Raw genomic sequence first — 18,169 nt, forward strand, 5'->3', positions numbered from 1 at the left:
AACAAGCATCGAAGGCGTTTGGAAAGGAAAAAACATGAGACTAGACAAGGACATAAGAGGCTAAGCAGGGAAGCTAAGGGAGAGGAGGAGAGGAGAAAAGTGCGACCGCCTTCGTCAAGAGCAAGAGCAGAAAAAAGTATATTGTAGTCAAATATGAGAATATGCAGCAGCTAAAGCATGGCTGAAATTGGGCCATGCAAGTGAACAATGATCTTCAGTACACCATGGAAAATTAGATGTACTTGAGCCATAACTGTATATCCCCTGTGAAAATTAAATTATCATTGGGGACCATTTCAAAGTCTATCAGGCTTCCTGTTTAGTTGGAAAAATACTTGAACATGCACGTATATGTCAAAAAATGTGCTTAGCAAAGAAAATAGAAAATATCAGTTACAGTACAACAGCAGCTGCTCATGTTTATGAGGGCGAGCACTCAATAGCCATTTTGCAGAAACAAGCAGTAATTGTGGAGTTGTCAAAAGCATAACTGATAATAAGTCTTTTCCTCAGAATTATATTAGATTGTGTCTTATGGAGATCAGGCACACATATATTTACATAAAAAGAGTTTTTTTTCTACATGTTTTGACAAAAAAATAAATTGATTAACGAATTAAACCATATAAATGATGTCAATGATGTAATAGTTAGCTCCCGCTCCAATAAGGTCCTCATTCTGTGAACAGACTCCTTCTGATCTATGAGATGGTGACAGTACTCCCTGCTCTGTTCTGCAGCCTCAGTGAGATACAGCACACCACCTTTCCTTCTGCTGTGGGTTCAGATTAGATTGGCCCCAGCAGTCCAATAGATAATAATGCATTGGTCTGACTGCAGGAAGAGAGACACAAGACAACAAAATGAAATCAAGGCACACCACAACAGCCAGATGGCCAGATGGTTTTTCAATCAGCCAATTCATGGTTGAATCGGTGTTTAACAGTCAAATTATCATTAGAAAAAATCTGTTTACTTAAGGAAAATGAACTAATGCATGTTCTAAAACCTCTCTCCCCGTTAGGCCTCAGAGTTCACCTGTGAGCTGTGCCCATACGAGAAGCGACCTGATGCCAACCGCACTGGCTGCACTCCCATTCCGATCATCAAACTGGAGTGGCACTCACCCTGGGCCATCGTCCCCGTCTTTATCGCCATGCTGGGTATCATCGCCACCTCTTTCGTCATCGTCACTTTTGTCCGGTACAATGACACGCCCATTGTCCGAGCTTCGGGGCGAGAGATGAGCTACGTGCTGCTTACTGGAATCTTCCTGTGCTATGCCATCACATTCCTGATGATCGCGACGCCGGATGTGGGCGTGTGCTCCCTGAGGAGGATTTTCTTAGGCTTGGGGATGTGTTTTAGCTACGCTGCGCTGCTCACCAAGACCAACAGGATACACCGCATCTTTGAACAAGGGAAAAAGTCTGTAACAGCACCCAGGTAAAAATGCCATAACGTCTGCTCTTGGCCCTTTTGTGCGTACATGTTTGGGCTGTGCAGATTTTGATGGGTTCAGTGGCACTTAATATTGCTATAAGTGTGGCTTTTTTGCACTCAGGTGTGTGACTTTACCTGCACCCTACTTTTTCAGATACTTGCAGTCATTACTCATCATTTATTTTTCATACATTATTTATGAGAGTCATGAACTAACAATTTCCTATTGTACTGCTTGCACTCAGTGTGAGTGACTCTGGGAGAGAGCATCCACTAAGTGGCTAAATTGTTAATGCAGGATTTAATAGTGCTCAGGTTCATGGCCCTGCTATCCAGACAGTTAGATTTTTTCCCTTTTTTTTCTTCCTCTTCTTTTTTTTCCCATCCAGCTACAGACTTTTTACACAAAGTATTTTGAGGCTCTTTTCAGGTTACGGTAGTGACTCTAAGGTAGTCAAGCACTGAGCGTCCTTTGAACTTGAGAGCTTGAAGGAGTGGGTTGTTTCTTTCATTCTGATGCAAGTGGAAATATACTTTTTGTTTTGGGCCATGATTTGCACCCTGGTTTTGATATCTCTGTCATCCTAGATGATCATCACATTTTCTCTTTTCAGCTCTATGTCTTCTTGCAACTGCTCCTCCTTGTTTCTCCCTTTCTTTCTTGCTGCAAAACCCATCATTATATTTTCCCTGATCTCGCTCTAGCTCTCAGCGTGGATTTGCTGGGGTCTGTATGGTCGCATTTATAGAAATTTAATATATTGCCGCTGTCAAGTGGGAGACTTGTCTCAACCTTTTAGAGTCTAATAAAACTGTTTTCTTTTCATCTTATTGGGACAGGATTTTTGAGTGTTTGTTAAGTTATTTTTGGACCGTACTGGCTGAAGACTTTATGAAAAATCAAATTCTGTGGAAAATAGAATAGATCTAGTCTTACGGTGAATCTCAGTGGATCACCATGTCAGCCACTGCATTATGATGTTTCACTGAACCTGCTTGAAATTTTATACCTGTTGGAGTCACCCGTTCCTGGTAGGTCAAAGAGAAAAGATAAAATGTATTTACAGATCGCCCACAGTGGTTATTGAGAGCCTATTTATGGGTTAGGCTTCTACCTCTGTGTGCAGATGCATTCCTGACCCAAGACAGATTAAAGTGAACAAGGTATATTACTGCCCTACATGCCAGATATTGATATTCTGGCATTAGCTAACTAAGCTAACTGAGTAATGTATATCTGTATTTGAATATCCAGAATCTGAAGTCAAGGAAAATTCAATTCTATTCAATGAATAGTCTAAATTCTGTTACTCAATTATGTTTGAACAATAGTTATTGTCCAGTAACAAGTACCCTTTCTGCATTTATCTATATTCATAAGCAATCTCTGGCTGCCAAAACAGAAAATCTTGGCCTGAATCTTTGTTGGCTACACCAGCCAAATACCCTCCAGAGGTTAAGTCACCAGACTGGCCAATGCATTACCAGACTGCTATTTTACTAACCATGTGACACTGAAGCAATGTTTAAGTTTAGTTCTATTGGAAAAATGTAGCATGAATTCAAAACAACAGTAATCTAAGGGAGCTTTATATTGAAAGATAAAGAGCATACTTGTGTTACTCGTACAAAGGGTAAACTCCAGTGACTGATCCCCCATGAGCAACCACTTGGTGGTGGAGGAAGTGCTGCCTTTTGTCAGGAAGAGACCTCTGGCAAAACCAGGCTTAGATAAGGGTGGCCATCTGCTGAACCAGTAAGGGGTTCTGAGGAAAGAGATGGCAGACAAGAGCGGCATAGAAAGACCACGACCAAGAAACAGGATAAAATACCAGCTAACAAATAGTTAATGAGATGCGATTGTGCTATATCAATATGAAAATAGTGAAAAGAGTTGAGTGAAGCAGAGGTACTCCGTTTATCATCGCTACAGCCTATATATCAACAAACTAAAGGATTGTTCAAGGTAACTTATGAAAGAGAAAAGAGAGGGGGACTGTCTCCTGAATGCAAACTGGGAGCTGGTGGAACAAGCTCTCAGCTCATGAAAAGAAGTTGGTGCAACCTGAGAAATGTAACCATGAGCGCATATTTTCTAGCATTAATTGCAGTTTTTCATCCTTGCTAAATCAAAATGTAATTAACCATCCTGTTCTTTACAGGTTTATCTCTCCTGCCTCCCAGCTCGTCATCACCTTCTCCCTGATCTCAGTTCAGCTTCTGGGTGTCTTTGTGTGGTTTGCCGTGGACCCTCCCCATACTGTAGTGGACTACGGCGAGCAGCGGACCCAGGACCCCACGGCGGCACGTGGTGTCCTCAAGTGCGACATCTCAGACCTGTCTCTCATCTGCTCCCTGGGTTACTCAATTCTGCTGATGGTTACGTGCACGGTTTACGCAATCAAGACGCGAGGCGTGCCCGAAACCTTTAACGAAGCCAAGCCTATTGGATTTACCATGTACACCACCTGTATCATCTGGCTGGCGTTCATACCCATCTTTTTTGGCACGTCCCAGTCTGCAGAACGGGTGAGTGTGTTTATATTTTGGATGACACTTATTACATCCTGAGAAAACGGAAAGTGTGTTGTTGGTCTCTGTCCTTCAACCCCAATCAACTGCAAGATTTCTGAGGATCAAACTGTAATATGTGTCTACTTGCTTAACTGTTTGTTTTCCCTTTATATCACCGCTTTAAAATTCAAATCAATTCCTCTTGGAACATCTCCATCTACTGTGAACAGCAGGGCAAATTTGTATTTTGCTGTGCTTGAGCAAAGTTAGATCTATATTTAAGTGCAATATTTTTTTAAAATACAAAACTTCTCTGGCAGGTGCAAGGTGGTTGTGCGATCAGTGCGCTTTTGCTTCACGTGGTTCAAAACTCCTAAGCAGATTTTAAAGCAAGTTTTGAAATTGCATTTTGAGCCATACGTTTGATGTATTGCTTTGGCAAAAAGTGTCCTTTTACTACCTCCCTGAAAATTCTGAAAATCAAAACCGTATCTCTTGGCACTGAAGTACAGAAGTGTTTTACAACTGTAGCTATACTATTGGCTTAGAGTCAGAAATCTCCCGACAATCCCTCGTGAGTACAAGAGGATTTACTGTCTGTCTGATGGACTGGAACCGTGCCATGGTCTGGGCTTATAGAGAGTTATACTGCCGAGCTTATTCTTCCTACCTGTAGTTAATTCTTAATGGGTGTTCGATGAGAATAAAAGCCACGTGAGGTGTGTGTGAGGGTATGAGTGATAGCGTGACTGGCTCTTAAACAGTGTCCTTTCATCTTATCGGCTTAGAAACAGTGGGTTTGAATGCGCACGTAAACACCAATATAGCTAATCTGATTCATAAGACCGTACACATATTGAAGCGTACTGTTTACTCGAGCTAAAGCAGCAGTGGTCTATTGATTCCATTTCTTGATAGTGCAAATATGCTGCTTTCAACAATAACACACTTTATACACTCATTGAGATTCATGACAGGTCATTGATTTTTATTTTTTTGTCCAAGTCACATTTTTTACATCACAGTGCTAAACACACTCTATACATCTGTATAAAGAAAATGTGCACATTACTCTAGATCAATAGAAGTAAACAGGCATATACAGTGCTGTGACAAAGTATTTACCAGCTTCCTGATTTCTCATGTTTCTGTGTATTTGTCTCATTAGCGTGTTTCCAATCATCAAACACATTTTAAGAAAGAACTGCAGTTTGCGATAACTGGTAAAAAGTTTGTCACATCACTATGGAGGACTTGGCCTGCTGTGAACAGCCTGTTAAAGGTCATGTCAAAGCATCTCAATTGGATTTAAGTTCAGACTTTGACTAGGCTTTTTTTTAACTTTCTTCTTTGAGCTGATGAGTGGACATTCTCCTTCAGGAGTTTCTGGTAGCGAGCTGAGCTACCAGAAAGTGAAGCAGCAAAGCGGCCCAAGACAATCACACCACTGCCACCGAAAGTTCAATTTGTCCCATCAGTCCACAAAATATTTTCCCAAAATCTCAGAGATCATCAAGATGTCTTTTTGGTCAGCAGTAGTTTTCACCAACTCTCCCATGGACGCCATTTTTTCTCAGTCTCTTTGTTGTTGAATAATAAACACTGACCATAACTAATTCAAGTAAGGACTGCAATACTTTAGATCTTCCAACCATCCATTCGCTTCTGCTTCTCCTTTTCAGGGTCGCTGAAGCCAATCCCAGCTATTTTAGGGCAAGAAGCAGGGTACACCCTGGACAGATCGCCAGTCTCTCACAGGGCTAACTTATAGACTGAGACAAACAATCGCACTCACACCTAAATTCCCTATGGTGTGATTTAGTGTTTCCAATTAATCTATCCCTAACTGCATGTCTTTGGACTGTGGGAGGAAGTCTGATTACCCGGGCATAACCCACGCAAACACGGGGAGAATATGCAAACTCCACATAGAAAGACCCTTGCCTGATGGTGGAATTGAACTGAGGACCTTCTGATTGTGAGGCAAGTGTTAACCACCACGCCACTGCCATTTCTCCACTTGTGGATAATGGCTCTCAGCAGGATGCACTGGAGTCCAAAAGCCTTAGAAAATGGCTTTCTAACCCTTTCTAGATAGCTATCCAAGAAGCCTAGTCAAATTGAGATGAGATAGCCTTTATTTGTCAGTTGCAGGTCTTTTGCCCACAACCGAGATGACAGACCTTGCCAACCGTACATACAATACACAAACATCACATTGGGGAGACAGGTCAGGCTAGGTAGTGAGGAAAAAAACATTGAAATGTGTATCACAAAAGGATAATACAGGAATGCACAGATATGAACACACCATAGTACAATAAACACAGACAAGCAACATGGGAAAGAGTTCCTGTGTACATCTAATCTGGGACCGCTGCAATCTCCGACTGCGCCTCCAGCTGACCCGATGTCCACATCATGGGGAAGGTAAGCGTTGGAGGTGGCGTTGGATCCGGGGTAGGGAGGGTGATGCGTCAGTGAGTGCTTGTCAGTATATGTATGTGTGTGCGTGTGTGTGTGCGTGTCCATAGTTCAGCTGAGACAGTGTCCTTCGCCCTGCCAGGCTAAGTAAACAGTCTTCCAGCCAACCCAGGTGGCCTTGCATGGAATGGGAAGGAACAGACTCAACACAGTCGTTAACTTAAACTTAACTGGATGTAAATCCAAGTGAGATGCTTTGACATGACCTTAAATGGGCCATTCAAGTTGGACAAAATTCCTCCATAGTGACGTGATAAACTTATCATTTAAAAATTGAGTTTTGTATCTACTCAAATACATGTCAACATGCTAAGATTGAGGCTCAAGATTCCAGAGGATAACATCGCTGTAGCTATATCAAGTGTTTTATAAACAGTCCAAGACCTGTGTCCGCTGAATATTCCAGATTTCTCTTCCTCTACCTCTACCAAAAACGTGTCAGCTCTAATAATCTCTTCCTATTTTGGAGTGTTAGTCAGGATATTTTCATTTCCTCCTTTTCTCTACATCTAAGCCCATTTTCCTTTCAAGACGGGTGCCAGCCTCTGTCACATGGCAGAGAGCTGACATCAAAGTGATCCCGTCTAATCACACATCAGGGAAATCATACTCTTGCTGGATGTTTCATGCACTCTCATTTTTTCCATAAGAAGTCGGAGAGTAATTGTTGATGCAATACATTTTAAGTGTATCTGTAAGTTCAGTATTTCTCCTTTTCCCCAGGAATAACCTTACTCTACAGTTATACCAAAATAAGGAGACTATTTCTTATAACTGCAGCTTCTCAAATCCATCAAGATACTGTGTGTGAATGACAGGCAAGCTGCTCATGTTATGCGAGTTCTGTGTTTAAGACTACATGCAAAGTTTTGTGCTTGTGACCATTTAAAGGGGCCGAATGTTTCATGGCAGGATTTTGCACATCCCTGACTGTAAAAGTAATTTGTGTGCATATTCATGAGGCCATATCTATGTGTGAATGCATTCTATCGGACATAGCATCCTGTCATACTGGACGGGCATTGCAGCATCCATGCCTTGTTTGCTTGGCTAATTAGAATGTCCACCAGCAATTTTGTGTGCATTTTGTGTTAGCATGTTTGTCCGATGGGTTGTATTTAATTGGAATATCCACCAGCGCACATTCGCTTGTCTCTGTATGTTGTTTCTAATTGGGATATCCTCTGGAGTGTGTGGCAGCTGGCTGGCTAACAGAGAAAGCAGAATAGAGGGAGGAGAGAGTGAAGTGAAAGGAGTAAACAGGTAATGATGTGACTTGCTGATGGGACTTTAATGAGGAGAGCTCTACCAAGGGCATAGGTTTGGTTTCAGACAGAGGGGAGGGCGATGGAGCTGCAGTGAAGTTAGTTGGAGGTTAGGTGACAGCATGACTCTCATTATGATTAACTTTGTGATTATCATGCTTCACCTGGTATCTTGATATAAGGGTTAACATTTGTATGACTATGCACACAGTTAATAGAAGTATACCACAGTGCAGCAAGTGATAATCAAGTCTGGATGCTTCGGCATGCTCAGAAAAGTCACAGTTACATTGTTGTGTGCTATACCTCGTCTGAAATGCTGACGTCAGTGAAATTTACAGGGACCTGAAAACTTTACTGCAGTTAGTTCTTGGCTCTGGGATTGTGTGGAGGCTTCTTTCAATACAGTGACTTTCACACTGGCCTTGTGGGAACATTTCAAATGTATGAGAGCTTGGATTATAAGAACCTTTCTTCAGCAGGTGTGCTTCAGCACTTCTTTTCACAGTCAGTGTTGGGGAACACATCTCAATGGGAGCATTTAAACATTTATATAAACAAAAGAAAATCTTTAACTCAAGGTCCACTGGCGTACATCTTTTCAGATTCTTCAACCACATTTCAGGGCCCATGTTGGCAGACAGAGTTTGCTCAGTTGTCATGGAGATAGCTTTGTTGGCCATTTATTGTCTGTGTGGTGCTATGGCTCAGAATCTGCTCCTCGTGCTCTGGGTAAAAATATTCTAAAACAGAAACCAACAAGAACCAATTCTATCAAACAGCCCCTTGCATTAAGTGTGAAGCAGTTACAGAATGTGACAGTTTGTTTGTGCACATTGATACAAGTTAGCATTTGTTCATTGCACTCAGCACAAAGATTATGAAAGTAATTCACTGCATTTGAAAGTATGTTTCATGCCTGTACCACACGTGCTCTTAAAACTCTGATGGGATTCTGATGACCACCAAGTCTTGACGAAAGAGCGTTGAAACTCATGATAACTGTTGTTTAACTAAAGGCAGTATATACCAGACATGGGTGTTCTACGGGCCGTGGCCCACAACCAGCCTGTTGGCTGTCCCGGACCGGCTGATGAACTCCCTATCAGGGAATAACTTACTTATAAGTTGCAACTTCCCTGGTTGAAACCAATGTTTTTGAGACATGTGAATTTGCCAGCCCTGAAAGATGTCGGCTCGCATTAAAAAACAAAGAGAGATTGATGTGCAATGTTGATCTTTTCCAAGACCATAAATAAAATTATAATTATTAAAGTTTAATCCTTGAATAAATAAATACTGAGTTTGAATAAACATTAAAAAACTAAATGTATAGAGAAATTGACTTCTGAACCATTGCTAGCAAAGGAGCAAATGCAATAACAAGTTGTTGTTGTTTTTTTACCACTCTTTACACATCCAGGGATGGAACTGTCAAGATCAGATTTGTGATTTCCCTCAGAATCACAAAAAACAGTAAGTCATGAGATATGAAGTTTGTCAGAGTGTGTTTGGTGGACTCTGTGCTAATATGCTTCTCTCCAAGAAAATGGTAACAAGATGGATCGAAGACATTGGTGGAAATGTAGAGCTTTAGTTTAAAATCAAAGAAGACAATTAAAAATTTTTTCCTTTGGTTCTGTATGATAGTTGGGATGTCTGTAATGCAGGTAACAGGACAGTTATAACCACAATCCATCACCATCTGGTGGCTTTGAGATAGAATGCAGGTTTAAGGCACTTCCACATTGGCTTTATATATACATATATATATATATACATGTGTATATATATGGAAAATGGCCCTATAAGTCAAAACTAGTCTGCAAAGAATCGCTGCTGTTGGTGTCCAATAGCACTTCCATTCCATACTGCTGGTGTCCATGAACAACAATAGTAAATAAAATGATGTCAGTGTAGTCGTTTTTAATGTTTATACAGAGGATAAAATAGGTGATTGTCCATCAGCATTATTCCGAAAATTTGTGCTGTGAGACTCCAGTGGACTGTGTGTTAACTATGAGGCAAATTTTAAAATCTCTGTTTTATTGCTCAAGACTGGCTCTTGCACTCAAAGTAAATGGCCTTCTTGATATTTCTGCGGTGATCCTCTGACTCTCATTTAATGACCTTTACTCCTTCCCACACACACACCAAGCTGTGTTCAGCTTTTGGTCTGGTGTTTACAGGCAGCTGTTGTCTGTTTCTGCTGTTCAGCCAGCCTCTTGTCTGCAGCCATTTCACTGCTGCTTTTTGAAGATGTTGCATCATACGTCTTTTTAGGATATCTGTGTTCAGAAGACAAGAACCTTAGAGGTTTCCTGTGATACTGTAAGGGGCCTGTGCAAAATTTAAAAAAGAATACACGCAAGTTTAGACTCTCTTTATTTTCATGGTACTCTGTGTATACTTAGAACTGCTTTATGTAGTTCTTTTACTGACAAATATAGATTTGAGATTCAGAGCCACAGCAGGCAGAGAAAGGGGAAGAGGAAGAAGTCAAAGGGTGGGGGAAAAGCATGTAGATGGAGAGGTAAAAATTGCAAGGGAGTTTTATAATGAGAGATGGAGGGATGCAGGAGGACTGGGAGATACAGGCTAAGGATGTGAGAGATAAATCATCAAAGAAGGAGCTTCTTAACCATCACAGATGGGTAAAAAGTATTGTTATGAAATAGGTCATGCATCGATGCAGAGGATGGAGGCTCCAAACAGCTTCTGCCACACCCTGCAGAAATGTGAAAGGTTGTGTTGTGCAAACGTTGCATGTGCGCTTCCCTCTACCTCACTCTGCTTGCTGTAGAGCCCTAACCACATGGTACATCCTCTCTGCAGCTATCTCTCTCAGTGTGCGCCTCATCATTCCTTTGCCCGACTCTATCGACATAAGGCCATCTTTCATTTCTCTGCTTTCTCCTGTCTCTGTCTGTTTCTCTTTATCTGTACGTCTCTTTGTGCCTCTATGTGAGCCGGCTCTCTTGTTCTCCAGATGTCCTAAATATGGCCAAGTTGTTATTTTCTGCCTCCAACCGAGGAAGAAGCAACCATACGAGTTCAACTCACAAACCCACTCGCTGTGTGTTTGTGTGTGTGTATGTTTGTGTGAGTGTGTCTTTTTCACAGCAAGTGGATATTTTTTAGTGGGTTTGTTTTTGAATCGTTAAGTGCACACCAGTTGCTTGCACAGAGACATCTTTGAGTGACTTTTATGTTATTTAATTATCCTAGTACCAACGGAGGAGCTGCCAAGAGTTAAAATATCTACATGTATAAGTATAGAATTAAGCCATTTTGCGGGCCCAGGAGAAATTCTTTGCTAAAATATGACTTTATTCATTAGATTTTCTTTTTTCTTTCTTCTCTAGGCATGAAAACTTTGGGCTACATTACAGAGTAAAACAGTGAGATATGTGATACAGCCTAAATCCAGGCTAAGAAAAGACTGACTCATGCTGTGATGTAATAGAAGGACACAGCTGCATGCACTGAATAATATGAATCAGCAGGTTCAATCACTGTGGCTCCTTTTCGTATACACCTATGCACCTTTTGTCTCTCGCGGCCTCCCCTTCACCCCATCATTCTACTTTTTAATCATAAATTTTTCATCTCACTTTTTGAAAACACACATAAGTACATAAGCACTCTGCTGTCTAACCCAGGAGAAAAGAAGGAGTCCTGACCTAAAAATACCCAACACTGGAAGTGAAATATTGCAGTAACATTCCTCATTTTTGTTCTTTTCTTGGTGATTATGTTTGATTTTCAGGAGTGTAAAGCGCAGACTATCAATCTCTTTGCATTATAAATCCATCTCTGTCCTTTACCGCACCCACCCACACACACACACGCTGAGACACACAGTGTCGCAGCTCAACGTCAAAAGATAGATTTATGGCTGTAACTGTGATCCCGGTGGTGCACCAGCAGCCGCCCAGATCTTTACTAGGAGTAACCTTCAGTAATCAATCTATAGTAATCAGAAGAGGATGTGAGAGACGGAGCAAGAGGGGAGAGAGTGGGCTGAGAGGGTGGCAACAGTTCTGAAAAAGAGATTGGAAGCAAGTGGAGGCAGGGGTGTAGAAAAGATCACAAATGTCAAGTGGAAGGAGTGAAAATACAAGGCAGAATGCTGCAGAGAGGCAGTGAATCAGAGAGTGTGGGAGAGCAGAGCTAGAGAGAGACATTATAAAAGATAAAGAGACTCAAAAGAGGTGGGACTGACACAGCCATCAAACATTAAGATGGAGGAAAGTTACAAGCCAACATCAGAGAGAGAGAGAAAGACGGAGAAAGAGAGAGATTATAATGTACATCAAAGAGGAGAAACTATAAAACTGAAACAGAGATACAAAGAGGCTGAGAGTGGGATAAAGAGGGATGTGGGAAACAAAATAACGTTTCTGAATCACTGTGGAACCAGACAGATAACCAAAGCTGTGCTCATGCACTCATGACCATCTAAGCATCACCAGCATCTCTCTCTGTGACACGGATCTCTCTCAACCACCGACGGCATCACATTTCAGCATTTATTGGGTTGCATTTAATTGATATCCCTGCTCTGATTGGCCAGAAGCTGATTCACTTATATCAGTTTTCCAGACCTTCATCCTTGAAAATGGTTTGCATTTACCACAATACAGTACGCAGAGTTGTGGCATGCACTTCACTTTCTTTCTGTACAGCAGTAGTACTATCAGACAACAAGAAGAAAAATCTGAAATGAAATGGATTTTTTTTTCCACCCAAAAAAGCAGAAATACATTTTTGTGGTGCTATTTTATTGGCGTCTAAGTGAAATTCAGCATGGATCCTATTTTAAAGATAATAGTAAAAAGGTTGTGTTTGGCTTTTTTCTTGCTTCTGAAATTTGCCTTCTTTCTTCTTTTTTTTGACTCCTCTCTTTAGGCGTCGCCACAGCGTCTCATTCATTTCACCCTATCCCCATCATCCTCCACTGTCACACCAACCCTCTGCATGTCCTCCTTCACTAAGTCTGCAAATCCTCTTTGTGGTTTCTCTTTTCCTGCCTTGTCTGTGAAGGTTCTCAGTCATCCAGGTTGTCGTAGTCTAAGGAGCTTGCAAAGAAAAGCGTCTGGACTTGTTTAAGTTGCTTGAAGACGTTTCACCTCTCATCCGAGAAGCTTCTTCAGTTGGTGTCGTAAACCACCACCTCTGTTCAAAGATGGTCGCTCACAGTGGACATAAATGGCTTCTTGCACTCCTCTTTCGAACCATCTGTCCTCTCTGTCCAAAATGCACACTGTTAGACCTCTGCCTCACCACTACATATTTCAAATACAACAAGGGCTTCTACAGACAAAAACATGGCTGTGCCATGGGCTCCCCCGTGTCACCTATTGTAGCCAACCTTTGCATGGAAGAAGTGGAAAGAAAGGCTCTTGGCTCTTTTAAAGGGAGAGTACCCAGCCACTGGTACAGATATGTAGATGACACCTGGGTCAAAATCAAAACACAAGAAGTGGAATCCTTCACTGCGCACATTAACGCCGTGGATAAAAACATGAAGTTCACCAGGGAAGACACAAAGGACGACTGTTTGCCTTTCCTGGACTGCGCTATGCACATTGAAGAGAACGGCAACCTCAACATCGAAGTTTACCGGATGCCCACATACACAGACCAGTACTTCCTCTTTGACTCCCATCACCCTCTGGAACACAAACTTGGAGTAATTATGACCGTACACCACCGGACAGAAAATGTTCCCTCTAAGCCTGAAGGGTAAAAGAAGGAACACACACATGTAAAGGAAGCACTTAAAACATGCGGTTATCCTAATTGGGCATTTATAAAGTCAACAAAGATGCACAGAAAAGAAGACCAGACAACAGCGAGGGAGGATAAGAAACAGACGCAACAACATTGTCATCCCCTATGTAGCCGGTGTATCAGAGAAACTCAGGAGAGTTTTCTCCAAGCACAACATCCCAGTGTATTTCAGACCCAGCAACACACTCAGACAGAAACTGGTTCATCCCAAAGACAAAAGTCCAAAACACAAACTTAACGATGTGGTGTATGCTGTGCAGTGCAGCGAGGAATGCCAAGACCTCTACATTGGAGAGACCAAACAGCCACTTCACAAGCGCATGGCACAACATAGAAGAGCCACCTCCACAGGACAAGACTCAGCAGTTCATCTGCATGTGGGAGATAAAGGTCACTCTTTCGAGGATGCCAATGTTCAGATTTTGGACAGAGAGGACAGATGGTTGGAAAGAGGAGTGAAAGAAGCCATTTATGTCCACTGTGAGCGACCATCTCTGAACAGAGGTGGTGGTTTACGACACCAACTGTCTGCCATCTATAATCCAGTTTTGAGATCCATTCCCAGATGCCTTAACGCCCACTCACATCCTGGGCCAGCTGACCTCAGGAAATCGCATGATAGGGTGGGGCCAGGTTTCACAATGAACTCACCCGAAACTCTGGCTGATTGTGACCCACACCCATTTTCACACCTCGGCTCATGTGGTTAGGTAGAGGATCATCAGGCGGTCCTTTGTCCCTCTTTGGGGGGAAACTCCCACTGGGTTTAAATCTGGGACTCTCCACCATTTGACCCTTAGAACTGAAGAAGCTTCTCTGATGAGAGGTGAAATGTCTTCAAGCAACTTAAACAAGTCTTTTCTTTCCAAGCTCCTTTTCCTGCCTTCCAGCTCCATATTCAGCATCCATTCTACAATATTCCCAAACTGACCTGTCCCTGTGTTATACCCATGTCTGATCTTGACCATCCTGGGAACTCCCACTGAAAATTTTACCATTTTCAGCTGTGCCACCTCCAGTCTTTCTTTCAGTGCTATCATGTCCAAACCATATATCATAGCAAGTCTCACTACCACCTTTTAAACCTTCCCTTTCACTTTTGCTGCTATCCTCCTGCCACAAATCACCCCAGATAATCGTCTCCACCCACTCCACCCTGCTCTCAAACTCTTCTTCACCTCTTCTGCCCTGTTTTCTGCTTGTTGACCCCAGCTACTCAAACATATCCACTTCCATCGACTCGATTTCTTAATAAAATACAAAAATTAAATAAAATACTACATCAGTAACTGCATAAATGGTCAATTTACTAACTCAAGTGGCCAAAATGTACTCAAAGCATTTTTTATGCTGATGATGGCGCTTCCTAATGCTGTCTCCTGTAAGCAAGCATCATGTAAGCAGAATATATTTTCACTCATTAAGGATTGAAGGGCGTAATTTATCCCTTATTGAATTCCACCAGATATACGTTATTAGTGAAGCCCATTTGTGGCTGGTTGCAAGTAGCAAAGGCAGGTGATGCATACTTTGATTGACAAACACCTTATGCCTGCACCTTTAAAAGTGTACATTTTGAATTTAAAACTTTCTTGGTTTGAGGCTAAGTAAAAAAATGGGTGAGGTAATATACCAGAAAATACATCACAAGCTTGTAACTCCCGCAGTCGCAATGCAGGATCAACGGAACACGTACAGAGAACAGATCACATCTGAACAATGTTTTCCTTTTTTCTTTTTCCTTTTTTTTTTTTTTTGGATTTAGACATCACCATCTTCATCCTGACAGACTTTACCAATCCCAATCCTTGGGGTGATTAACCTGAGCAGGCTGTGTGTGTGCGAAAAAAAACCCCCCAACAAACAGTAAAATCTTTCATTTATTTTTGAAGGAATGGGTTTTGCAATCTTTTCCAGGGTTCTGGTGGGATTTGGTCGTTTGACTGAGAATGGGGAGAGACAGACAGCAAGTGTCAGATCCCGACATCAAACAGTGAGATGTTGAAGGATGGGGGGAGATGCCCAAGGGGGGCCGCCTCACACAGTGATGCTCGCAGTCACACACGCGTGCGCGCGCACACACACACACACACACACACACACACACGCCTGCACACAGACACTTACACACTTGCACATGCGTCTTTTGCGTTCACAAACATGGTCGTTTAAGAACACTCACACGTGCACGCTGGAATTCACGCACACTCAGTGAGATGCACGCAGGCTCTCCCCAGGGGAGCAGTAGAGGCAGGCAAAGAACATTATAAATCCAAACTTTTCATCAAAATTCTCTTTTAAGGTCCACAGCAACATCCGTCACCATTACATCTCTGACTAATGCTGTTGTTTATTCACTTTTCTATCTTCCACCTCCACTGTAACTGTCATTCCTTCATCATCACACATGCCTCACTGTGGAGAAACAAACACAATGACAAAGTAAAAACTAAGAACTAAATAAAGTCTTCAGACCTGGCACTCTATTGTGTTAAAAGTCACTTTTTGTTTTTGTTTGGATGACTATTAACTTTTCAAAATACGCTAATCTTTTAAAATTTTACAGTTTATGACCAAGACAGTGCATATAAGGTATGTTTATTGAATGATATTTCAAATGAGTCGTGCTGCTTTAATTAAGCACAAGGATGGTAATTTGGGCAAAATGGAAAAAACGCCATCTAGAAATAGATAAATGTAGCACCGATTTAATTAGTGCTATGGTGCAGCTCCTGCTGATCCCAACAGAAATTCAGTTTGTTGCCTTTCAAGCTGTTGCTGTGCAGATGCAGTAAACTGGCACCCGGTTGCTGGCAGTAGATGGGAGATACTTGGCTTGGGAATTTTTGGAGCTCGCTTAGCCCAAATCGTGGCAGGAACCATTCAGGTCTGTCACTGGAATGAAAATCCTCGGTCAACAAAAGAGTTGTTGGGTAGTGGCATAGAGTTTGAGTTTTTATTCCAATTCTGTAATTTAATGATGAGCAAAATTTTCCTTCATTAACTTTTTTGCATATTTTAAGCCGATGGAACAAAAAAGACAGGCTTTTACTAGTTTGTGATTCAGAAAATACCGGCTAGCACCTCTGCTTCTATATTTGGTCAAATAAACAAGCTTGTCATTGCAATATCTGTGCATTTTAAGTCATACCAACACTACAGGAGAACAACAGGTTTGTGTTTGCTGTTGTGATGCACACAAACTACAAAAACACTCATGAACTCTAAAGATTCTTCACGTGTCTCTAATCAGGAGAGCACTTTTATTTGCTTTCTGCTCATTTTTATCACTAAAGAGCTGGTCTGGTTCTGGTTCTCCGAATTAGCAATTGCCGGAATGACAACATGGACACAATAAGAAAATGAAAACACCAGGAAAACTATCAAACAACATTTCATTAGCTCCAGTTGCTCTTCAGAGCTGTTACTCTGTAAATAAAAACTTTAATTAAAGGGACCAAAGAAACAATATGAAAGCCTTTTATGTTTTCCCTTAAATAAACTCCCCAAATGAAAGGGACTTTATTACCTTCTTCTTTTATTAATTCCTCTAAAATTACAAAAGAGGATTGGGGCTGTGCATGTGTAGTTCACAGCTGCAGTGTACTCCATATAAATCCCAGCCCGATTTCTGTTAAGAGTGCAAAACATCAGCCACTGAAACAAGAATATTTAACATTCATGGTAGTGGAGCACAGACACAGTTACTCCTAATCCTCATCCTCAAGGTGTAACACGTTATTTTTTTCCACAGCCTGGACAGCAGTCTGCTGCCTGATGATACTCCACATCAGTCCATGCTGGGCATTTTAATTAGTTGGAGCTGTGCACAGTGGGACACAGTTATGTCAGTTATGAGAAAGCGAGAGAGAAAAAGGAAAGCACATTATCGACAACAAGGCCAACCTCACAGTATGCATTACAATACATTTTTTTACATATAGCTCAGAATTTGTTTGACTCGGGGCTACTGGCTGAACCTTGCAAGATTTGCAAGTCAAGAAGAGCTACACAACTCCAAATATAGCTGTAACATTATTTCACAAAATACTCTATGTCCTCTATGACACACACAGACTCCACACCCGTATGGATTAGATGGAGAAAGAAAGTTTCTAAGTGCTGTTTGTAGAATGTAATGAGGCACTTGGTGGACAACAGGGACCGACTGAGCTCGGGCCCAATTATGCTGCTCTGACACAAAGTTAAAATATGATTGTGAAATGTCCTGTGTCGCTGCTTTTTTTTTTTTTTTTTTTTTTTTTTTAAAGTTTTTCATCATAGCACCATGTTGGTGTGAGAAGCCTGGTAACTTGAGGATTTAACAAGCTCAGAATAAAAAAAGCATCTTGAGTAAAAAGCAGCAAAAGTAACTTAAAAGACACATTAAAAAAAACATCTTAGCTTGAACTCATTTTTGAGTAAATTTGGGTTTAAGTCGTACCATAATCACTCACAGTACGCTCTTCTGTCTTCTATCTTGGTTGTCCTGACAGCATCCCAGAGGTGCCCGTTGGATTGGTGATGATTGAGGTACAGTGAACTTCGCTGTCATGTTCAAGAAGCCAGTTTAAGATGATTTGAGCTTTGTGAGATGTTTTAGCCACTGGAAGACTGCGGTCATAAAGTAATGGAGAAGGTCAGGAACAATACCCATGTAGGCTGTG

At 41.6% G+C, this 18,169-nt stretch overlaps 1 protein-coding gene across 4 annotated transcripts in view; it reads left to right on the forward strand.

Annotated features, from left to right (window-relative positions):
- grm8a (glutamate receptor, metabotropic 8a) overlaps positions 1–18,169 on the forward strand; it is a 292,622-nt gene that overhangs the window by 262,180 nt on the left and 12,273 nt on the right. For all 4 annotated transcript variants that reach the window (XM_005725264.1, XM_005725266.1, XM_005725263.1 and 1 more), the window contains exons 10-11: positions 1,025–1,446; positions 3,606–3,972. In XM_005725264.1, the coding sequence (XP_005725321.1) occupies positions 1,025–1,446; positions 3,606–3,972 (789 nt within the window). The remainder of the gene's footprint in view (positions 1–1,024; positions 1,447–3,605; positions 3,973–18,169) is intronic.

This window comes from Pundamilia nyererei, unplaced genomic scaffold (assembly GCF_000239375.1).
Source record: "Pundamilia nyererei isolate P.nyererei 1_Seehausen unplaced genomic scaffold, PunNye1.0 scaffold00014, whole genome shotgun sequence".
Classification (NCBI taxonomy): Eukaryota; Metazoa; Chordata; class Actinopteri; order Cichliformes; family Cichlidae; genus Pundamilia; species Pundamilia nyererei.